This window comes from Arvicola amphibius, chromosome 15 (assembly GCF_903992535.2).
Source record: "Arvicola amphibius chromosome 15, mArvAmp1.2, whole genome shotgun sequence".
NCBI lineage: Eukaryota > Metazoa > Chordata > Mammalia > Rodentia > Cricetidae > Arvicola > Arvicola amphibius.
Genome location: NC_052061.1, coordinates 15,962,052 through 15,986,579, shown reverse-complemented (window position 1 = coordinate 15,986,579; position 24,528 = coordinate 15,962,052). Strand labels below are relative to the sequence as shown.

Genomic DNA, 24,528 nt, shown 5'->3' with positions numbered 1-24,528 from the left:
TGGCCCACTCAATGGCTGGCCTGGGCCTCCTCCCCATTCAGCCCAGTTCCCTGGAAAGTCCTGGATGAGCCTGTGGCTTGGGCCTTTTGGGTTTAATTACCTGTCTCAGGTCATCCACATCAGTCACTGACCATGGGACCAAACTGACTGACTTCAAATTCTAGAGTCTTGTCCCCCAACTTGGTCTCAGGGACAGAAGGGCAGTCCTTTGAGGTGTATGGAAGAGATGGACCCCAGAGGACACTGAATCCATGTGAACGTGGAAAGGGGTCCAGTTTATTTTCCCCATTACCATAGTCTGCACCCCAGAATGTTCAAGTCAGCATGCTTCCTGCTTCAGCCCCTACCCCTCACCTCCCACCCCTAGTAGACACCTGTTTCTAGTGCTTTGGCCAGCTCTGGGCAGAAGAGGCCCAGCCTCCAAGGCCCCAACTGAGAACTTCCTTAGTCCACAGTACATCAGCGCTCGGGGCTAGCCCTTGGGGCTCAGGGCCCCCCTTTTCTTGGGTGGCAGCTGGACCAGGACCTGTTCTGGGTTTTCTGTGGTGTCTACCACACGTAGGTGTGCAAGCCCCAGGAAGGCTTCGGCCGCGATGCTTGTCATATGAAGCCTGTTGGCCCTGTGCAGAGAGGCAGGGATGTCAGGGCAGTGATGGAAGAGCTACTGTCTTATCCAGACTCCCGTTCTCACCTCAGGAAGAGGGCACGCAGGTGGGGTGTGCTGAGGAAGGCCTCTGGGCCCACGTGGCTGATGCGGTTAGCTTGCAGGTGCAGCTCCTCCAAGGCCTCAGGCAGGTCCGGGGGCACAAACGATAGCTCATTGTAGCTCAGGTCCAGCACCTGACAGGTGGACAGCACCTTGGCAGGCTCAGGACCTGGGTCTCACAGCCAAAGAGCTTCTAGCCCTCTCTTCCCCAAGTCCTCTGCCTCTTCCACGCCCAGCTAGGCTTCCTCCAGATTCTTATTTGATAATGGTTGCCAAATCCCTTCACTCCACAGAGGTCTGCTGAGCCTGGTCTGTTTCTGTTCTATCTATGAGATGTGCAGGTAGATGTCCTCACCAGCCTGATTCAACAGGACACAAGGATGTGAGGATGGTGGTCCTTCACATCCTCCTCATCCACACCCTTGGTTTTTCTTCCCTTTCTTTCCCTTCCTCCATACCTCTCCCACCTCCCCTTTTCTTTCTTCTTTCTGTAGCCTCATCTGGCTTCACCCCTCCTACTTCAGCCTTCCCTGAGCTGTGGAGCCAGGTGCAGTCTTCGTATCTGGCCATGCTCCTTACCTTCTATCACACTGATTGCCTAGCCGGCCTTTTGCCCTAACTAGGATGCTTAGGGTCAGAAAGAGATAAGGTGTAGGGGAAAGGAGCCAGCCAAAGAAACCCTCCCTGGTCCTGAAACCCAAGCCAGTGAAATGGTTTAGCCTCAACCCCTGTGCAGGGAAAAAAACAATCCCTGAGCAGAGATCTAGCCAATCTGAGCTCAAGGGACTGGAATCTGACCAGTTCCCACCCTGAAAAATCTCCCTGGAAACACTGCGCCCTTCGGAAGCCCTGTATAAGCCCTGCTCATACTCTGGTTGTGGCTGCCCTTCTTGCACTCTGGCAGAGAGGCAGCCTCTCTCCTGGATTCTTCCCTCCCAATAAATCTCTTGAGTAAGGTTTGAGTGAAGACCTTCGCCAGAGCTGAGAAGGAGTTGTTACAACTTTGTGCGGGAAGCCAGAGACCAGGGATCTGAGCAGGGCTGTAACACTTTCGCTGAGGAAACCTTCCCCTAGCAGACAGAGTTGTTACACTGGAGAATGGAGCTGAGCAGCGGAGCTGTAACAACTTGGTTGGGGAAGCCCTCTCTTGCCCCAGCAGAGCTGTTACACTGGGGAAACTGTCCCTAGAGCAGGGCTGCAAGCTGCTAAGCTTACTGTGTCCTGTGCCCTGGCTCCCCACTGCCAGAGCACGCTTCCACCGGAACTGTAGCACTCAGTATTCCTTGGCTCCCGAATGCCAGAATCCCTTTCCATCTGAGCCCAATGCTTACATATGGGTCCTGTCTTGTACCCAGCTGGGTAGAATAGAGAAGGTGGGGACATACCAGCAACAATTCAAACAGGGTCTATTTTAGCCATTCAGGCTACCCCCATAGGGCTCTGTGGCATGCCTGGGCTCGGAACTGAGGAGTAGCTGGGCCAACGGTGGGGTGGAGATAACCACATTGTAGTTTACCCCTAACCTGCAGTGCCTGCACCTCGTGCCAGGTGCCCGGCTCGATGTCGCCCACGCGGAGCCGGTTGTGTGCCAGACTCAGTTCCTTCAGCTTATTCAGGCCGGCCAGCAGTTCTGGCTCCAGGGCCCGGAGTTGGTTGCGTTGCAGTTTCAGAGAGCGCAGACTTGGGGGCAGGCCCTCCGGCAGCCGACTCAGCTGGTTACCGGCCAGGTCCAAGCTGCGCAGGGCGCGCAGGCGGCGGAAGGCGCCCGGATGCACGCGCGCGCTGGCCAGGCGGTTGTAGGCCAGGTTGAGCTCCGCCAGGGCTCGCGCGGAAACCAGATCCCGCGCACCTAGCACGGCCACGCGGTTATGGGGCATCACCAGGGCCTTCAGGTGGCGGGGCAGTGCTGGGGGCACGCGCTCCAGCCTGTTGCCGTAGAGGTGCAGCGTGTGCAGGGCCCGCAGAGGCCTCAGCGTCCCGGCGGGCAGCGCTGAGGCCCCCAGCTCATTGTGCTGCAGCAACAGGTAGCGCAGGCCCCTTGCTCGGTGTAGCCGCACCCCTTCCACCTGCCGGATGCAGTTGCGACCCAGGTGCAGTATGGTCAGGTTTCCGGGTAGACCCTCAGGCACTGTGGTCAGCTGGTTGTGGGACAGGTCCAGATACTCAAGGCTGCTTAGTTTGCTGATGGGAGAGAGGGGTGATGGAATGGTCACTTCAAGAAAGAGACCCCCGCCTGGGCATTATTGGCTCACGCCTTTAATCCCAGCATTTGGGAGGTAGAGGCAAATGGTAGAGGCAAATGAGTGCAAGGCCAGCCTGGTCTATCAGTAAGTTCCAGGACAGCCAGAGCTGTTACACAGAGAAATCCTGTCTCAAAAAAAAAAAAAAAAAAAAAAAAAGGAGGGGGGTTGGGAGTTGGGGGAGGAACCCCTATAGATCTTACCAGGAAGTAAGGGAATGGTTTTAGGATTCCTTTAAACTGGAGACTTCAGAGTGATGTAGCAACAAAACTGGATTGATATGATACAGAAATACATATGGAAGGCCAGAATGCCCATGGGTATAGGTATGGAATCCCAGAACTCCTGAGGTGATTGAGAGGATTGTGAGTTCCATGCCAGCCTGGACTGCATTTAGCCAGACTCTTTCAAAAGAACCAGGGCTGGACTGGAGAGATGGCTCAGCAGTTAAGAGCACTGGCTGCTCCTCCAGAGAACCAGGGTTAGAATCCCAGCACCACACAGCGGCTGTCAACTGCCTTAACTCCAGTCCCCGGGAGATCTGCCACTCTCCGACAGCTCTTCGAGCATTGCATACATGCACAGACGTCCATGCAGGCAAAACACCCATACACATAAAGATAAATTAAGCTGGGCATTGTGGCATACATCCTTAGTCCCAGCAATCAAGAGGCAGAGGAAGGCAGAGCTAAATGAGTTGGAGGTCAGCGTGGTCTATAGAGGGTTCCAGGACAGCCGAGGCTACACAGAGAGACCCTGTCAAAAAAAACCAAAACAATCTAAAACAGGCTCCAAAGCTACAGAGAAACCCTGTTTCAAAAAAACAAAACAAAAGCAACAAAAAACAAGGAAAACAAAACAGCTGAGGTACAGCTGTCTACCTGTCTAGAACTCTTGTGTGTATGTGGTAGGGGTGGTGGTGATGGTGGTGGTGGTGGTGGAGGTGGTGGTGGTGGTGGTGGTGGAGGTGGTGGCGGTGGTGGTGGTGGTGGTGGTGGTGGTGGTGGTGGTGGTGGTGGTAATGGTGGTGGTGGTGGTGGTGGTGGAGGTGGTGGAGGTGGTGGTGGTGGTGGTGGAGGTGGTGGTGGTGGTGGTGGTGGTGGTGGTGGTGGTGGTATGGCTGGTGGTGGTGGTGGTGGTGGTGGTTATGATGGTGGTGGAGGTGGTGGTGGTGGAGGTGGTGGAGGTGGTGGAGGTGGTGGTGGTGGTGGTGGTGGTGGTGGTGGTGTAGACAGAAGACTTGTTTTGTTTCCTAGCATATGCAAGAGCCTGGATTCCAGCTGGGTGCATGCCTTTAATCCCAGCACTTGGGAGACAGAGGCAGGAGGATCTCAATGAGTTAGAGGCCAGCCTGGTCTATAAAGCAAGTTCCAAGACAGCCAGGACTGTTACACAGAGAAGTCCTATATCAAAAGGAAAAAAAGAAAAAGAAAGAAAACCCTGTATTCCATCCCCCCCACACACACACAGAAGAAGAAAACACAACTATTGGGTAATAGAATCTCAAGAACTGGGAGCAGGAGACAGAGACACCGCCAAATCAATACCTTTCATGGCAGCTGGGTGTGCACTGAAATCCTGGGTGGGGGCGGCTGTCAGCACAGAACTGCGTGTGCCTACCTGAAGGTGGATGCATCCAGGCCACTGTCTGTCAACTGATTGTGCTGGAGGTACAGCTCCCGAAGTCGCGTCTGGAGGCTCAGGGCTCCTCTGGGCACCTTGGAGATAAGATTGTTCTGGAGGAAGGAAAGAGTGAAGTGGAGCCTCTGGCTGGACAGCTATGGCAACCACAGGAGGCTCTTGAGAGAAAGGTGTCCAGGAACTTGTCTTGTTTGTGCAAAGCAGCCAAGTTTTGCTTCTTTCTAAATGATTGTTCTAGCAGCTGGGATTCTGGGGAGCAGTTGAAAGGATGGAAAAGGAGCAGGCGAAGGAATCCCGCAGGCTGCTGGTTAAGAGACCTGGGCCCAGGCATGTGTGTGTGTGGTAGGCAGGGTACCTGCAGGTGGAGCCGCTCCAGGGAGGATGGCAGACTGGGTGGTAGGTAGCTGAGCTGGTTGCTGGAGAGACTTAGGGTGGTAATGGCCTCCGAACCGAGGAAGGTGTTAGGTGGCAAACCAGTGTTGTTCAGTCGGTTGTCGTGGAGGTATACAGACCTGAGAAGGGTAGGGCTGCAGCTACCAGCCCAGGCATGCATACCCCACCCTTCCCAACGCTGCCACTGCTGCCCCTCAAGTGCAGCTGGAGTTGCCCTCAACTTCGGTCTGAGAGTGAGAGACAGGGTGAGTGTGCAAGTGTGTGTGTGTGTGTGTGTGTGTGTTGAGGTAGATGGTATCTGTCCTAGTCTAGACTTTTTTTTTTTTTTCAAGACAGGCTTTCTCTGTGTAGCCCTGATTATCCTGGAACTCACTTTGAAAAACCAGACTGGCCTCGAATTCAGAGATCCACCTGCCTCTGCCTCCCAAGGGCTGGGATTAAAGGCCCATCTTAGTCTAGACTTTTGATACAGTGTATGGGGCCCTATTTTACCATTCAAGCTCCCCCCATCCACTGCAGGGCCACAACCCTAGACTCCCCAAAGCTGATGCCCCTCTGACCCCAAGTTTAGGGACATATTTCCACAAACTGAGCTGAGGGCCCGAGACCCTCCAAAACCCGATCTGAGTCCTCCCTGCCACCTGCCCTCCTACCCCCCCTCCACCGCCCCAAAGCGCAGAGCCCTGTCCCAGGATTCCCGGAACAGAACCCAGCCTTCTCTGCCTCCCCACCCGCAGTGCAGAGCCGGGCCTCAGACCCTCCAAAACAGGGCTGCCCTCTGTTTTTCTTTATGCAAAGCCGTGTGCGCGCTTCCCAGGGCAGGCCTCTTTCTCCCTGACCTCTGGGGGCAGGATCCAGGAATCAAAGGATGGGGGCGGAGCCAGCGCTAAGGCTACCGGAGTTCGGGCTTCTCCCCAAAGGTGAGAGGAAAGATTTCCACCACTTCATTGGCAGCCAGATCGGCGACACGCAGGGAGGGTGGCAGGAACTGGGGTGCAACAGAGAGCTGCAACAGCAAGAGCATCTGGTCCCAGGGCCGGGTTTCCCGCCTCCCCAGCCCCACACCCAGGTCCTGCTTGCTGGGTGACCCCAGCCAGGATGCACCCTCTCACAGGCTCACCTTGTTGTGGGCCACGTAGAAGTGCTCTAGCTGGCTGAGGGACTCAAAGGCCTCATCAGGCAGACCTGGGTGGGAGCACGGCGTGTCTAGCAGCCCAACTCCGAGGGCTGGGGACTAGCAGAGGTTCCCAGGCTTTGGCCCACCCCCACCCCCTACACATCCTGTCCTTATTCAAAAGCCACAGCCACTACCATCCCCCAACCCTTGAAATTCCACCGTGCTCAGCAGTTGTGGAAACCCCCGAAGAAGAGCTGGCCACAACTGGCAAACAGCGGATGTGGAGAGGGGCTGGGACCTGGTTGTTCCAAGCCTGAGGTCCTCACCCTCTGAGGAGATGAGGTTGCTGTGCAGGTCCAGTGTGCGCAAGCCACTGAGGCGAGACAACTCGTTGTAGGGGAGCTCCTGCAGCTGGTTGTTCTGTGGAGTAAAGACATTCACACCAAGGCCTGCCACTTGCTCCTCCAACAGTAACCTAGAGGTGTGGCCTGGCAGAGCCCTTGCTTAGCATCCGCAGACCCTGGGTTCATCCCTAATGTCTCCAAAAGCAAGAGGAGGAGAAGAAAACATCCCCTTCCTTGACCCCAAACAACCTCAAGGCGAGACTTGCAAGGCAGTGGGTCCCTTATTACACCGCAATCAACACAATTACCCTGAGTCCCCAAGCCCCACAGGCTGCTAATTTCCAACCTGGTCTCTGACACTTCCCTAGCCATTTTTCCCCCACACAGGGGCTTTACTATGCAGTGAAAGATAACCTCAAACTCGTGTCCATCCTCCTGCCTCAGAATCTTCCCAGATCTTGCCCCAGATCTTCCTGAAGTACTCCCAACATCACAATGGTTGGCCCAGAACTCAGTGTTTTGATCAAAACAACTTTACTCCTTCTAAGATGCGGACCCCAAACTCAGCTCTCCGGACACACAGTGCTTCTATGTCTGGCCTTGGCCTGGCTTGGCAGACCCAGAGCAAGGCCAGGCTCAGCTCTGGCACGTGGACCTCCCACCTCGACCCTGCCTGGGCCCTCACCTGCAGGGACAGGTGCCTGGCAGCCTTGGTGACATTGTCCGGGAATACACGCAGACCGAGACCAGCACAGTCCACGGTGTCATCTCGAGGACATGAGCAGCGCCAAGGACAGGCCCTCGGCAGGGGCTGTGAGCTGTCACCCAAGTGTGGGAAGGCAGGGTCTTCCATGTGTGCCAGGGCCCACCTCAGCATCAGGAGCGGCAGCAGCAGCTCTTGAGGCCTCTGGGGTAGAGCAAGGGATCAACAGGCCAGTCTGGTGAGGGGTTCCCCCATGCAGGGTAGGCTTGGCCACCTAACCAGCGACCAGAGCCAGTCAGGGGTGGGCAACCCACTCCAGATCCTCCCATCTTACCATAGTCAGCCCAGTGCTGCCTCTCCTCAGGCTCCGGCCCAGCATTCACTCCCTCCAGCTTCCCCTGTGACTACAGCTGCCCTCCATCTCTCAACATAGAATACACAGAGGCACACACACACGCACACACACACACACACACACACACACACAGCTATACCACAGGGCCTGAGGGGATGACCATCCCCTCTCTGAAGAGGGCAGGCAGAGGGCTGGATAGGGTGGCAAGGCCCATGTAGCCCATCCCTCCAGTTCCCTCTGCTCCAACCGCCCTGCTCTATTTTCATAACCTCAGCCAGCCTAAATTGAGCCACAGTGAGGAGGAATGTTTGAGAATGACTGAGACTCACCCTATCTGGTATTTGGGCTGACCACAGGCAGGAATGGGGTGCCAGTGAATGGGGGAAGCAGTGGAGGGTCCCCAAGGAGATGAAGCCAACCAGGGGGGCTCAAGGGAGGCTTGGGCTTCCCTTCTCCTGCCTGGCTGGCAGCCACAGCCCACCCCCAAAACAGACATGGCTCTTAGAGGGAGATAAATGTAAGGGAAGCAGAGGCTGGTGGTTATCCGTGTGAGCCAGCGGCTGGTCAGCCTATTTGAACCAGGTCTCTGTGCCTCGTCTTCCCTTTTTGTTGTTGTTGAGGTTTTTTGTTTTGTATTGTTTTTGTTTTGTTTTGTTTTTCAAGACAGGGTTTCTTTGTGCAACAGTCCTGGCTGTCCTGGAACTTGCTTTGTAGATCAGGCTGGCCTCAAACTCAGTGAGATCCACCTGCCTCTGCCTCCCAAGGGCTGGGATTAAAGGCGTGCGCCACCACCGCCTGGCTTCAGCTTCCCCTTTTGTCAAGGTTGTCTTATTGAAGGGCTCAATCGATCGTGCAGCTAGGTGGGCGGCGTGTAGCACAACCCGCTGTCCCAGTTGAGGGAGACTAAGGCAGGAAGATCATAGTCGAGGCCAGTGCCTGCTGCATAAGACCCTGCCTCAGAACCAAGCAAGGTGTCGAAAGCATGTAAAAAAAGACCCCTTCCTCAAAGGGCTGTCAAATAAAACAACCGAGTTAGAGAGCTGGTTCAGAGCTCTTGATGCTCTTCCAGAGGACGGACTGCAGTTCCCAGCACTCATGGAACTCCTGGAGATCTGAGCAGGTGGGGAAGCTTGAGCCAGTCAGAGTGGAGACTAGCACAGAGCCTTCCCCTGCACGCTGCCCCTGCGAGTGCCCACCTTACTGTCCCTCAGCAGCAGGACTGTGAGCCACAAGTGTTAGACAAAATGAACCTTTTTCTACCATGAGTAGCGTTGGTCAGAGATAGAAAAGAAACTAGAACTCCCAAGCAGCTCTAAAGGTGCTGTGGGGTATTTGTACACTGTGTGAAAATGTATTGCTGTGATTGGTGGAATAAAGAGCTGAATGGCCAATAGCTAGGCAGGAGAAGATAGGCCGATTTTTGGGGAGAGAAAGAGAAGGAGAAATACAGGTGCACAGATTCTCCAGCGGACTCGGATGAAGTTGGATGTGCCTTACTAAGAAGAGGTCACAGAGTTACATCGTGGAACATACGTTAAAAAAAAATATGGGTTCGTTAAGTTGGGGGAAAGCCTAAGTTAATGCCAAGCTCTCATAATTAAAAGTAAATCTCTGGGTCGTTATTGGGGAGCTGATGGTCCCACAAAAGATAGTCCTAGAACAAAGTTTACTATGTAAAGGAGGCTCCTTGAGACTCAGAAGTTGGCAGAGCAGTGGCGGTGCACGCCTTTAATCCCAACACTTGGAAGGCAGAGGCACGTGGATCTCTGTGAGTCGAGGTCAGCTTGGTCTACAAGAGCTAGTTCCAGGAAAGCCAAGGTTACACAGAGAAACCCTGTCTTGAAAAACAAAACAAAACAAGACTCAGAATTTGAGGGCCTTGTGAGTGCTGAGGTGGTTAGGAGCACTGACTGCAAAATACTAGACAAGCTGCCTGCAAACGGTACAGAGAAAGCAGTCATACACGTTAAAGTAAAATAACCGAAAACGGGAGGGCCAAAGGCATGGCTGGGTGGAGTACTTGCCTTGTACGCGCTGGGCCCTGGGTTCCATCTCCAGCACTAAATAAGCCAGGTCTGGTAGTACACACCTAGAACCCGGCATTCCGTCCTCAGCTTCGTGTTGAGTTCCAGGCCAGCCTGTGTGTGCTGACTAGTTTTATGCCACAAACTAGACTCATTTGGGAAGAGGGACTCTCAACTGGTAAATCCACTTCATCAGATTGAGCTCTCTAGCTCGGTTGTTTTATTTGACAGCCCTTTGAGGAAGGGGTCTTTTTTACATGCTTTCGACACCTTGCTTGGTTTTGAGACAGGGTCTTATGCAGCAGGCACTGGCCTCGACTATGATCTTCCTGCCTTAGTCTCCCTCAACTGGGACAGCAGGCTGTGCTACACACCGCGCACCTAGCTGCACGATCGATTGAGCCCTTCAATAAGACAACCTTGACAAAAGGGGAAGCTGAAGCCAGCTGACAGTGGTTCCAACCTGGGGAGGTGCCTGTAGGTTATACGAGAAAACAGCTGAGCGAACCGTGAGGCTTAGGTTAGGAAGCAGCGTTCTCCATGGATCCGATACCAGTTCCTGCCTCCAGGTTCCTGCTCTGAGTTCCTGTGCTGAATTCCTCAGTGATGGACTGTGACCTGATAGCTGTAAGATGAAATACTTTCTAGAGTTGCTTTTGATCATGGTGTTTTTATCACACCAATAGAAGCCTTAACCAAGACATTGGGTTATATAATTTCTAATTCCATGTGCTTTTCTCTTGTGCCCTGGGCCTGTTTTCCGTGTCTGGTTAGTGATTCAGAGGACAGAAAGTGTGGTCTGCCGTACTGTACACTGCTGTAATTTCCATCTAAACCCACGTCATTGGGACGTGCTGACAGCTGGCTTCTGGAATGTGTCTTGTGACCAGAAACATGGGGAGCCTTCTGTGATAACACCTGTGAGCCCAGCACAAGAGGAGGAGGCAGGGGAATAATGAGTTTCAGACTACTCTGAGCTACATGAGACCCCAACTAAAACAAAACAAAACAAAACAAACAAACAAAAAACACGCCAGGTTGGCAAGATGTTAAGAGGTTCAGTGGGTAAAGGCACTTACTGTCAAGCCTGATAATTTGAGTTCAATCCCTGGGCCCCCACATGGTGAAGACAGCTGATGCCTGCAAGTTGTCCTTAGGCCTCCACATGTGTGCCATGGTACAAACACACTGTGGTAGTGTGAATGTAATTGGCCCCCGTAAGCTCATAAGGGAGTGGCACTATTAAGAGGTGTGGCTTTGTTGGAGGAGGGCAAGCTTTAAGGTCTCATATGTTCAAGCCGCATCCCGTGTCTCAGTTCACTTCCTGTTCCCTGCACAAGATGTGGAACTCTCAGCTACCTCTTCAGTCCTTTGCCTGTAAAGCACCATGACCCATTATGATGGTAATGGACTGAACCTCTGAACTGTAAGCCAGCCCCGATTAAACGTTGACCTTCGTAAGAGTTGCCATGGTTGTGGAGTCTCTTCACAGCAATAGATACCCTAATGAAGGGCTGGAGAGATGGCTCAGAGGTTAAGAGAACTGACTGCTGTTCTGGAGGTCCTGAGTTCAATTCCCAGCAACCACATGATGGCTCACACCCATCTATAATGAGATCTGGTGCCCAGGACACTAATACATAAATAATGAAAAAAATTTTAAAAAAAGAAACCCCAATGAAGACACATATGCACAATAATAATAATAAGTAACAAAGCCTGTGGTCTGTAGAATTTTCATTTCATTTCTTTCTTTCTCTCTTTCTTTTTCCTTCCTTTCTTTCTTTTCTTTCTTTCTTTCTTTTTTTTTTTTTTTTTTTAAGACAGGATTTCTCTGTGTAACTCTGACTATCCTGGAACTCGCTCTGTAGACCAGGCTGACCTTGAACTCACAGAGATCTGCCTGCCTTTGCCTCCCAAGTGCTGGGATTAAAGCCGTGCACCCACCACTGCCCCATCTTTTCTTTCTTTTTTTTTTTTTGAGGTTTATTTTTTATTGATTTTAACTATATAGATGTATGTGCATGTGTGCAGGTGCCCACAGGGACTCTGGCATGGAGTTTAGAGTTACAGGTGGTTCTTAGCTACCTGACATGGTTGTTGGAAGTCACCTGGGGTCTTCTGGAAGAGCAATACAGATTGTTAACCTGAGTCATCTCTGCAGCTCCCTGTACTCCGGGGTTTGCACAAGAAAGGGAGGGAAGCCTCCAGGGAAGAGGAGAGAACGTTGGCAAAGGGAGAGGGTCACCTAGTGGAAGAAGGCAGATGTGAAAGAGGAGACTGAAGAGGTGGGTAGCTTGGAGGCCTCCTGAGGAGGTCAGAGGGGAAACGTTACAGATCAAATGAGGTGTTGAATACAATATATTCTGTATTGGCAAGAAGTCTCGGGGTCAAGGCCCTTGACACAAAACCTGAGGACTAGAGTTCAGTCCCTGGGGTCCACGTGATGGAAGGAGAGAAATGACTCTGTTCATATACATGCTCTGGCATATGCGCGTGCGCACAATGTAATAATACATTTTTTAAAAATGTGTTCTAGGGGACTGGAGATATGGTTCCCCAGTTAGAGTACTGGTGTTTTCTAGAGGATCCACGAAGTAGCTCACAGCCGTCTGTAATTCCAGCTCCCAAGAATCCAATGTCTTCTGAGCTCACGTGTGCCAGGCACACACATAGTACACATATGCAGACAAAACACTCATACACACTAAATAAATAAATCTTTGTTGTTGTTTGTTTTTCAAGACAGGGTTTCTCTGTGTAGCCCTAGCTGTCCTAGAATGTGTTCCGCATAGACCAGGCTGCCCTTGAATGTAGAGGTCCACCTGCCTCTGCCTCCTGAGTGCTAGGAATTAAGGCATATACCATCGCACCCAGCTCAAAATAAATTACATTAAAAAAGTTTATAAAAGTTTGTTCTTTCAGATTGTTCTCCGTTCGCCACTACTATGTCTGTGCTGATGGCGGCTGGCACTTTCGGTCACCTCGGAGGCTGCCTGCTGGGGGCTGCCAAGTGCAGGCGGCTGGAGATGGTGGAGCCTGTCATGCTGGCGGTGGGGTGCATATTCCGCCCAAGTACAGGGAGTTTCCCCAGCTTACACGGAAACAGATGATCCAGGGTGAGTTCTTAAGTTCACTCACGTGGTTCTGGATTCTCTGGCGCTTTTGGCGCAACTTGGACGCTGTGCGGGGCCACTTTTCATATCCAGATCCTTCACAGTGGACAGATGAATTGGGAATCCCTCCTGATGATGAGTCCCGAAAGTATAAACTCAACTCTGTGCAAGAGCAAGGTGAGAAGTTTCAAGAAATTACAGCCTTCATATTTAAAGTTGTAAATTAAAGTGGTTTGCCAAGTTAAAAAAAAAGTCTGTTCTTTCGTAGGACTGGGGTGCAGTTCAGCAGAAATCCTGCTTAGCATGCACGGGGATGTGTTCCATTCCCAGAAACCATAGAATAAAGTGTACCCTTTATGACATTACGATAGTATTGAACACACCTAACATTGGGCTCTTGGTTTGCTGATCAATTAATGGACCGGATGCTCCGTTGACTGAGACAGGGTCTCACTGTGGAGTCCATACTGGCGCGTAACTCCTGATCCTCCTGCCCCAGTCTACTGAGGCACACATCACAGCCACACAATAGAATCTTTTCGATTTTTCAATACTGTGTCCCAGTGAGAAGAGCCGAGGGCTGAGAGAACTGGGTTCCGGGTAGACTGGTTATAGTGAGGACCACCTCCGGGCTCACAGAAGGTCAGGAGGGTCGAATGAACTCCTCCGGGTCCTGTTTATTCAGGCGCTGTCCAAGTCCATTTCATTGCTACCACAGAACACCAGAGGCTGGGTCATTTCTAGAGAAAGAGACCCTGGATGCTGAAAGTCTAAGATCAGGCAGTTCATCTGCTGGGCTTTGAGTGAGAGCCATGTGTCACGTTAGGTTCTGGTGGATGGCAGAAGGGCAAGAGAAAAGGGAGGTTGGACACCCAAGGTAGCTTGACAGTTCTTATGAGTAAAACAGTCATGACAATAACCCTTCTCCTTACAAACCTCTTAAAGTTTCCAACAGCTCAGCACTATGATTCTGGAGACCAAGCATGCGTGTGTGCACATACATGTGTATTTGTGTGTATACACATGTGTGTGAGTATGTGCTTAGTTTGAGTGAGAATGGTCCTTTTAGGCTCTATGTTTGAATCTTTGGTCCCCAGTTGGTGGAACTGTTTGGGAAGGGTTAGGAGGTGTGGCCTTTTGGAGGAGGTGTGTCACTGAGGTGGGCTTTGAGATTCTAAGATGCTCAGTGTCCTCTGCCTCCTGTTTGTGGATTGAGTCGTGAGCTCTCAGCTGCTGCTCCAGCTGCTGCCCCCATGTCCTTGCTCTCTCTCTGTCTCTTGCAAACTCTAACACACTGGAACCACAAGCACAACTCAGCTCTTTCTTTTATAAGCTGCCTTGGTCACAGTATCTTATCACACCAATTGCAAAGAAACTGAGAGAGTATACCTGTGTGTAGGAATTTGTGTGTGTCCATGTGTGTGGAAATGTATGTGTGTGGGAGTAAGAAGTGAAGCCCAGAGTGAATGTTTGCTCTTTGACAAGGGGTCATGAGCCCTAATGCCTCAGAGCCTTTCCTTGGTGAGAATGGGAGAGACGGCAAATCCTTCCTCTGCTCCCAGTGCCAACGCTGAGAGTTTATGCGGAAAACGTCCACTGTGGTTTTCTTCCCCAGATGTCGACAACCTGAACCTGAAGACTTCTCCCCCATGGAGCCTGTTTCTGCTAATGTTAGCCAATTCCACCTTCTTTTCAGCCTCATATAATAACCCCACCTCCTGGTTTATTTATCTGTTCCTAATAACATGCTGAGCTTCTAGAGTACTTCTTTATCTGAGAGCCCAGACCACTTTACATCACTTTTTTTCTCTCTTCGTATCTCTGTCTTTTCATCCCCTTGCCACCCCAGAGTTCAATCCCTGGAGTCATGCAGGCATGGTTCATGCATGCATGCATGCATGTGTGTGCGCATATGGATGTGTATGTGCATATATGTATGTGTATGCGTGTGGTTATACATGTGTGTAGTTATGCATATATATGGGTAGACATGTGAGTGTGCATGTATATGTGGATGTGGATGTATGTGTGTATGCATGCATGTGTGTATGTGAGGTATATGCATGTGTATTGAAATGCATGGAGAGGTATACATATGTGTGCATGTAGAGGGTAAATGTTCATTCACCTCAACTGTCGTTTCTCAGGCAACCAGGTCTCATCATTGGCTTGGAGCTCATTGATTATGCTAGGCCCAGGGACCCATCTGTCTCTGCCTCCCAAGTTCTAGCTGGCAGATTTAAATGACCACACCTGTTTTTTTTTTTTTTTTTTTTTAAATGTGGTTTGAGGACTGAATTCAGGTTTTTGTCTTTGTATTACACGGACTTTGACTGCTGAGCCACCCCAAGCATTGAGTCACAAGCCATGTTCCAAGAGCCACAAAAGTAAAATCTGAGGGTTTGGGAGTCGTGTGCCAGAACACAGGAGAATACGCCAGAACACGTGCAGTGTCCCAGGGCTGCAGCAATCTCTACTGACACACGCGGGGTGCATCTTCTTGATAACTAGGAGACATTTGTAGTTCGGATGTCTCCGAGAGGACAGATGATGCTGTGCACTGACTGCGAAGGGCGCATCTAAAGAAGGCTGATTGATTGTGCTGGGCATGGAGGCACACGCCTTTAACCCCAGCACTGGGGGCAGAGCAGGCGGATCTCTGAGTCCGAGGTCAGCCTGGTCTACAGAGCAAGTCCCAGGACAGCCAGGGCTACACAGAAAATCCCTGTCTTAAACAAACCAAAAACCAAACCAAACAACAACAGCAGCCAGAAAAGAAGGCTGACTGTTTCAAGCATGCATGGAGAGATGAAGAAGCATGCAGGGGACGACTCAGACCACGTTATAGGCATGGATGTGGACGGCTCCTGGCTCAGACCACGTTACAGGCGTGGATGTGGACGGCTCCTGGCTCAGACCACGTTACAGGCGTGGATGTGGACGGCTCCTGGCTCAGACCACGTTATAGGCATGGATGTGGACGGCTCCTGGCTCAGACCGTTATAGGCGTGGATGTGGCCGGCTCCTGGCTCAGACCATGTTACAGGCGTGGATGTGGCCGGCTCCTGACTCAGACCACATTACAGGCGTGGATGTGGACGGGTCCTGGAGTGTACAGAGGGCCCCATTGCAGTGCACAGTGGATGGGTTGTGACCCGATACCCAGTGGGTTAGATGTGCTCAATGCACTGTCGACTCAATTAGCTTCAATTTATGATAGATTTATCTGGACGCGATCCTAAAAGCAAGGTAAATTACTCATGTAAGCATGTGTGTGCAAGTGTGTGTGTACATGTGTGTGAACAGACAGCAGCCACAGCGGTGCTGGGGACCCATCAGTCTCATGCTCTCCAGGCACATGCTCTATCACTGAGACACACCCTGGTCCCCTGTGGCTATTTCCTACTGCGGTTAGGTAGTTACCAGTGGTCTTCAGTATACAAAGACCAGGTTCAGTTCCTGCCTCCAGGCTCCTGCCTAGAGTTCCTGCCCCGACTTCTCTTTCGGTGACGGGATGTGACCAGAGAGTTGAAAGATGAAATAAACCCTTTCTTCCTCAAGTTACGTTTGGTAGTGTTGTTTATCACAGCAACAGAAACCCAAAGACAATGACTAATCCGAAATACATGTAGCAACATGTACTTGCAATTAGCATTGAGAACTATGGCAGTCTTGTGGGACTAAGCCCTTAGCTGGTGGGATATGGTGCTGCACCCAAGCACATTGTATTATAAGTTAGCTGTAGACGTGAACTCGAACTGTAAGGAACCCAGTAGCTTAGCGTGTATTCTACATCGATGACAGCTAGAATTTATACTTTAAGATCTCATGTGCTAATTTTTTGTGGTTTTGTTTTGTTCTGTTTTTCTGAGATAGGGTTTCACCGTGTAAAAACCCTGGCTGTCCTAGAACTCACTTTATAGACCAGGCTGACCTCACACTCACAGAGATCTGCCTGACTCTGCCTCCCAAGTTCTGGGATTAAAAGGGTGTGCCGCCACTGCCTGGCTGCTAAAATTTTCTTAATGTTTAAAATGACATGCTATTAATTTATTGTGTGTGCACATGCGTACACATTCTTGCAAAGATGCTTACGTGAAGGTAAGAGAAACTTAAGCAATCAGTCCTCTTCTACCATCACATGGGGCCTGCAGATCCAGCTCAGGCCATCAGCCTCAGTAGCAGGTGCTTTCTCCAATAGTTAATGCATTTGCCTATCTCACTGGCTTGTGTTGGTCTCCACGGGCAACTCTAAGATAGTAGGAATATATATATATATTGAGCCAGTGTCTCACTATGTAGCCTTGGCTGTCCTAGAACTAGCTCTGTAGACCAGGCTGGCCTCGAACTCACAGAGATCCATTTGCGCTGGGTTTAAAGGAGTTCCCTCACTACTCCATCTGGAAATTTAATTTCCCCCTGTACCTAACTTTTGTTTTGTTTGTTTTTTGAGATAGGGTTTCCCTGTGTAGCCCTGGCTGTCCTAGAATTCACTACATAGACCAGACTGACATCATCAATGCCTGTTTTATCTCTTTCTTTCTTTCTTTCTTTCCCTCTTTCTTTCTTTCTTTTCTTTTCTTTTCTTTTTTTAGACAGGGTTTCATTAAGAATATCTGGCTGGCCTGGAATTAGACTAAGCTGTCCTCAAACTCATCAAATGCATCGAGATCCGCCTGCCTCTACCTCCCAAGTGCTGGGATTAAAGGCGTGTGCCACCATGCCTGGCTCCCACCTGACTTTTTTTTAACACATGAATTCTGAGGATCAAGCTCAGTTTCTCACATTTATGTGACAGTCTACTGACTGAATCCCGTGATGCTCAATACTAGTTGTTAACTTGACTCGGTCTGAGATCAACTAAGAGGCCCCTGGGTGTGTTTGTGAACGCATTTCCAGGAAGGGTTGAGGGGGACCCACACATCGGAGAAGAAAACCTCACAGGCTGTCTTATAACCTCCACACAGGTGCCATACACAGGCATGCACATGAACACACAAATAAACGTCATAAACATTTTTATAAAGAAGCCCGTGTTGCCAGCGCCCCAGAGGCAGCATAGCTTGTACCGGTGAATTATCACTGCTGTGTGAGCTCACAGAGGCGCTGGCCCTGGAGTGAGGCTGCCACCCCTAATTCAAGCCCAAACACTTCTGTGTTAAGTGTCCTCGAAGACTCCTTGTCTAGGGATGGGCTACCCTCTTCCCCAAGTCGGTGCTTGCAAGGAAAGAACAGCAAAACAACCCCAGGTGAAAGTGCAGCATTGAGAGCAGCTGGCAGGTGAAGCACTCGCTGCAGTGCCGACTGCCCTGCTGTTCACGCTGTTCACCCCACAATCCAGAACCCCACAATCCAGAACCCCACAATCCAGAACCCCACAATCCAGAACCCCACAATCCAGAAGTGCCTGAGCGAGAGAGCTCAGTTCAGCCCTGGGGAGAAGCTCAACCGGAACCCCATCTGAGGTAGAATAAGGTCAGAAAGATCAGATTTACTTCCTTTGGTTTGGTTGGTTTTTGTTTTGTTTTGTTTTTCAAGACAGGGCGTTGGATTTGCTTAAAGCATTGCTTGTACTGGTCATTTCCAAGCATGGAACTTGCTACCTGGATCAGAATGACCTGGAGAAATAGCTGATACAATAGGTCCTTGCACTTAACCACCGGACCACCATAGCTTACACCTTAATAACTTAGCACACAGATGCTTAGAACACATGCCTTTGAAAAGAAAAGGCTAATGGCCATGTATTATTCTGTAAGAACTTTCTGGCTTGATCACCAATCTGCGCTTTTAGAGTATAAAATGAGAATGCTCACCGGTCCTGGGCCCACGGCCTTTCAGGAGCCGTCCTAGCTTTGGTCCACTAGTGACATCTCTCCTCTTCCACTCTCAATGATATTGGGATGTTTATTCCAGAAAGATTCCCGCAACATATCTATCCATCCACCCACCCACTTATCCACCCATCCATCCATCCACCCATTCATACACACACACACACACACACACACACACACACACACCCATCTACCAATCCATCCATCCATCCATCCACCCATCCACCCACCAACACATGCATACATACATCCACCCACCCATCCACCAATCCATCCATCCATCCATTCACCCACCCATCCACCAATACATGCATACATACATACATCCACCCACCCATCAACCAATCCATTCATCCACCCACCCACCCAGCCATCCACCAATCCATCCATCCATCCATCCATCCATCCATCCATCCACCCACCCACCCACCCAGCCATCCACCAATCCATCCATCCACCCACCCATCCACCCATCCACCAATCCATCCATCCATCCATTCACCCACCCATCCACCAATACATGCATACATACATACACCCACCCAGCCATCCACCAATCCATCCATCCATCCATCCATCCATCCACCCACCCACCCACCCATCCACCAATCCATTTATCCATCCATCCACTCATCCACCAATACATGCATGCATACATACATACATACATACATACACCCACCCATCCATCAATCCGTCCACCCATCCACCCAGCTATCATCTGTGTATCTGTCATCACACTAACATCACAATAACATTGCTATTTATTATTTCACTATGACTTGTTATATACTTAATGAACTCACTCATACAAAGGCCATAACCAGATGCTCTTGGAGGCCAGAATTGCCTGGTAAGTCAACCTCTGGGTTGTTTTTCTCTTGTTATAGACATTTCTATTTGCAATATAGTGTGTGTACATGTGTGCGTGTGTGCGTGTGTGTTCCATAGCGTGGGCTTGTAAAACTTGGAGGGAAATTTGTAGGAGTCAATTCTTTTCTTCCATCATGATGGCTCCAGAGGTCGAATGTAGGTTGTTAGTAGGCTTGGTGGCAAGCACTTTACCCAGTGGGGCCCATCAAAGGCTCTAAAGGTGGTTTTCTTTTCTTTAGACAGAGTCTAAAGTCTATCGTAGTCCTGGCTGTCCTGGGACTCACTGTGTAGACCAGACTGGCCTTGAACTCACAGAGATCCACCTGTCTTCGCTGGGATTAAAGGCGTGCACCCCCATTCCCCGCAGTCCTCAAGGTCTTATTTGGAAACCAGTTTATTTTTATCTAAAATTTGCAAAGATGTTGAAAGGCATTCTTGTGCTGAACTCAGTGGGAGTCACCTGTAATCACAACACTCAGAAGGCTGAGACAGAGGATGGCTGTGAGTTTGAGTCTCAAGAAGGAGATGGAGGGGATTAGAGAATCTTTTTTGTGGTATGTGTAGTAGATGCATGTATGCACACGTGGAGGATGCTGTTAGTGTGTGAATACCAGCCCAAAGCCCAAGGACCCAGGCATCAGAGTGAGACCGAGCATTTAGCACCTCGGGAGGCTCTTTGTGGAGAGGCTGCCTGGCATTGCGGTTCTGGCAGTAGCAAGACCTGTTGGAAGCTGGCTGTCCCATAACACACTTGCAGTCTAGATATATTGGAAGTAGAGTCTGGAGAACCAGAAGTTCGAAGCCAGCCTTGTCCTCACAGTGAGTTAGAGTTCAGCCTGAGATCCATAAGATTTTGTCTCAAAAAAAAAAAAAAAAAAACAAGTAGTTCATGGCGGCCAATGCCTGTAATCCCAGCACTTGGAAGCAGAAGGATCCAAATTCACTACCAAAAGCCCCAAACCAAAACAACAACAAGGCCTGGAGAGATCAGCTGGAGGGGGTGGGGTTGTGGAGGTGTGGGGAGCAGGGAAAGCCTCTGTGACCTTCACTGGCAGCAGAATGAGGAGCTTCAGGAGGCAGAAAGGCAGTTCAGCAACAACTCAGTAGCCACTGTTGGCTCAAACCTCGGGAGTCCGACCCTGAGTGGTTTTATTTAAGCACAGGAGCATCTAGTGAAAACTACTCGTGATAACTAACTCAGTCTCTCGTGCACAGCAAAGCCGTGCCTAAATCTCTTTGAGGAGCAAAGGAAGCTACAAACAGAACAGATGTGACTACACCAAGTCTCTGTAAAATGTGACACCTTCCATAAAGACAGGTTCCACAGAGTGACTGAGAACACAAGTGTATGAGAAGGTTCCATCCAGTGCCGGGAAGTCTCCGGCCACACAGACTGTGCACAGGTCACCAGGCCTTGAAGGAGCAACCCTGCGTGCTTAGCCGCCCAGGTTCCTATAGTGCGTATCTGTGAACACCAAGACCTCTGTGCCTCCTACAGACCCTTATCATTTGGGTTAGAAAGAAGGGCATGTGAACAGATCAGGGCAAACGTGGCTCCCTCCTGTATGGAACGCACATGTTTTTTTAATTAATTAATTAATTAAAGTGTACGGTATTCTGCCTGCATGTACACCTGCAGGCCAGAAGAGGGCACCAGAATCTCATTACAGATGGTTATGAGCCTCCATGTGGTTGCTGGGAATTGAACTCAGGACCTCTGGGAGAGCAGCCAGTGCTCTTAACCTCTGAGCCATCTCTCCAGCCCCCCCCCCGCACATGGTTGTTTTAAGTAAAAGCCAGAGGTTCATCCCTGAGCAGAATCCACACACCTCTAAAGCCTTTCCATGGTGGTTTGCTGGGGAGTTGCTCAGGAGAGACCCACAGCATCCCTTTCCAGCAGAGCCGGCGGCTACAGCTCAAGCTGGTCACCATTGTATAGTACGCCAAGTCTGCAGTCACCCAGCTTCCTCTGTCAGCGTCATGTACAACCATAGAGCCTTTACCACTTCCAGAGAATCGTTAGTGACCATGGGACCACATTCACTGAGCCACAGATTGCTTAAATTTTGTCAGTTTTCTCTTCTCTGGTCCAGGATTCCACCCAGAAAAGTCTCATTTGCTTGGTGACAATCTACCTAGTTTCACTCAGTTTTATGTCCTTGGCACCCTGGAAGTTCAGTGTTCCCTGTGATGGGGCACATATAGAGACCAGAAGACAACTCTGGGAGTCACTTCCCTCCGTCTACCGTGTGTGCTTTGCAGATTAAACTCAGGCCACCGTAGTTGGCCACAGACACCCTCACCTCCTGAGACTACCCCCCTTTGGAGATGGGGTGTGGGTATATTGTGCGGGTTGGCTTTTGCCTGTCTGGTGCTAGGACTGTAAAGTACTCTAGGCCTTTCTTTCCTGACATGGGTTCTGGGGACTCAGACTCAGTCATCATGCTCAAACTTACTGCTTGCTACCACCTTATACCTGATTTTTAATTTTAATTAATTAATTAATAATTATTAATTATTGTTGAGACAGGGTTTCTCTGTGTAGCCCTGGCTGTCCTGAAATTCATTCTGTAGATCAGGCTGGCCTCGAACTCAGAGATCTGCCTGCCTCTGCCTCTGGAGTTGATATTAAAGGCGTGTGCCACCACTGTCTGGCTGTTTTTATTTATTTATATATAAATATTTTTATCCGGAGATATTCTTCTCTTTTTTCTCTTTTTCCCCTTGGTTGCAAGTAGCTCAGGCTGGTCTTGACTCGCTACAGGACCACGAGTGACCCTGAACTCACAATCCTCTTCCCTCCATTGCCTGAGGACTGAGACCATAGGTGTGTGCCACCTTGCTCAGCTTGCTATTTTCCTGTAGTTCAACCCAAAATCCAACTTGAGGCAATCTTCTCGTTTTGGCTTCTTTTTAAAATAAAAAGAAAACGACTTATTTTTAATTACCTCTATATGTACATGGTATGTGCTGTGAGTGTAGGTACCCTCAGTGGCCAGAAGAGGGCGGGCGATGGACTTCCCTGGAGCTGGGTTTCCAGGCAACATGAGCCTCAGACAGTTCCTCTGTGAGAGCAGCAAACAAGCAGCAAACTGTCTCCCTGCAGCTATTTTAATTTCTTAAATGCTGGGGTAATGGTCCTATGCTACCATACCCAACCTCTGCTCATAGTTGATTTATTATTTCTTTGTTCTTTAATTGATGTTTAATTTAAAAAGAACACAAAGATAGTGTTGGAAAATGCTGGCTCGTAACTCAGCCCTCGGGTTTCCTCCAATCAGGGCTGCCTTCTTCACCCCTTTGTCTAGGAGGAGGGATCAGCAAAGGCCTGTTCTGTCAGAGTCAGACTTCTTGGTCCTCAGTTATTTTATTATAGGATGTTCTTGAATAAGGGAAATGGTGTGTTCTCAGGGTTAGATTGAGGTTATCAGATTAGGGTAAATGTTCTCAGAAGCCAAGAGTAGTGGCTTTACCCGTCATTCTAGCACCGAAGAGGCAAAGGCAGGAAGGCGGGCCCAGAGTTAAAGGCCAGCATTACACAACAAGACCATTTCTCAAGGAAAGAAAATGAAAGAAAAGGAAAGAAATAAAAAAGAAAAGAAGAAAAGGGGCTTGGGCATGGTGGCACACAGCTTTAACCCCAGCATTTGGGAGGTAGAGGCAGGTGTATCTCTGTGAATTCAAGATCAACCTGGTCTACATAGACAGTTCCAGAGCAGCCAAGGCTACATGGTGAAACCCTCAAAAAAAAAAAAAAAAAAGAGGTGGGTGTTTGCCATACAAGCCTTCCAAATGAATTCAATACAGGGAATTGGGCAGACATGGTAGCAAACATTTTCATTCCCAGCACTCAGGAGGCAGAGACAGGAGGATCTCTGTGAGTTTGAGGCCAGCCTGGGCTACAGAGTGAGTTCTAGGACAGTCAGAGCTATGTAGAGGGACCCTGCTTTTAAAAAATAAGAACAAACAAACAAAGACTTAGGAATCTAAAGTGGGATAAGACCAAGTCATGAACGTACCCTCTGACCGCCACAAGAGTGCTATGATGCCCTTGCACACATACACACACATCAACAGTAACAAATAAAATAAAAAGAAAAAGAAAGAAAGGGAGAAAGTGTTTTCCTCAGACCCGTCACGTGTCTATGGATCTCAGCTGATGGCTTTGACCTTGGCCTCTTGGTTAAGGGATTTTCTGCCAGGCCAACTTTCTTCTTCCCTCCAGTTACTTTCCCTTTTGTTTGTCCCTTTGTTTATTTATTTATTTTGAGGCCAGTTCTCATGATGTAACTCTGGTAGGCTTGGAACTTTCTCTGTAGACCAGACTGACCTGGAACTCCCAGAGATCCCCCCTGCCTCTGCCTCTCTAGGACTGGAATTAAACGCAGGCAGCACCATGTATAGCTTCACTCTCTGTAAAGACCCTATTCTAATCCCTAAACCCAGGAGGAGGTAAGCCTCACTTCCTGGAGGGAGGCGAGACTGTAGTACAAAGCTCCAGAGATGAATACAGAAGGTCGGCAAAGCCAGACTCCTCACTAAAGTTTCATTCCCATCTTTAGCATCTTTGAATGGGTCTTGCCTCCTGGCTGAAATCATAAACTTCAGCCTCAGTGAAAGACTCAGGAGGCGGGGGTCTCCCTGAGTTTGAGGCCAGCCTCATCTACATAGCAAGTTCCAGGCCAGCCAAGACTATACAGTGAGACCCTGCCTAAAAAAAAAGGAAAGAAAAGAAAAGAAAAATTGCCCCCCCCCCCAAGTTAATGTGGAGAAGAATAGACCAATGTTGGCCTCTGGTCTCTGCATACACACTCATGGGTAAAGCACGCCTGCATACATATGAACACACAATCTAACGTACGTGCACACATGCCCCTTCCCTCTTGATTATTCCTGCCTTGGCCTCATCAGCCTACGACTCAGCTGAGGTGAGGCTGTGGGCCTACACAGGCAAGGTTATGTCGGCTCCTCACGCTGGAGGGCTTTTAGTGAGAACTCTGGGCTTCCCACTAAGATGAAATCACCTGACAGTATTTCAGCACATCTCCATCAGTAATCAATACATCACTCCGGTTTAGTCGCTCCCCAGAAGCCGCTCCCCAGAAGCTCTTGTCTTTGCTGGAATACTCCTTCCCCTACACTGCATAAAGACAATTGCTTTTCTCCCCTTACCTGGAAT

General features: G+C 49.9%; 1 protein-coding gene across 1 annotated transcript; it reads right to left on the bottom strand.

Moving 5' to 3' along the window:
- Positions 1–472: 472 nt before the first annotated feature.
- Positions 473–10,919, bottom strand: Podnl1 (podocan like 1). The gene is made up of 11 exons (XM_042054196.1): positions 10,899–10,919; positions 10,337–10,516; positions 7,127–7,348; positions 6,424–6,517; positions 6,101–6,165; positions 5,877–5,986; positions 4,943–5,099; positions 4,567–4,682; positions 2,230–2,887; positions 692–840; positions 473–620 (listed from the first exon to the last, which is right to left on the bottom strand). The coding sequence occupies exons 1-11, from the start codon at positions 10,917–10,919 to the stop codon at positions 473–475; spliced, it is 1,920 nt and encodes a 639-aa protein (XP_041910130.1).
- Positions 10,920–24,528: the final 13,609 nt, after the last annotated feature.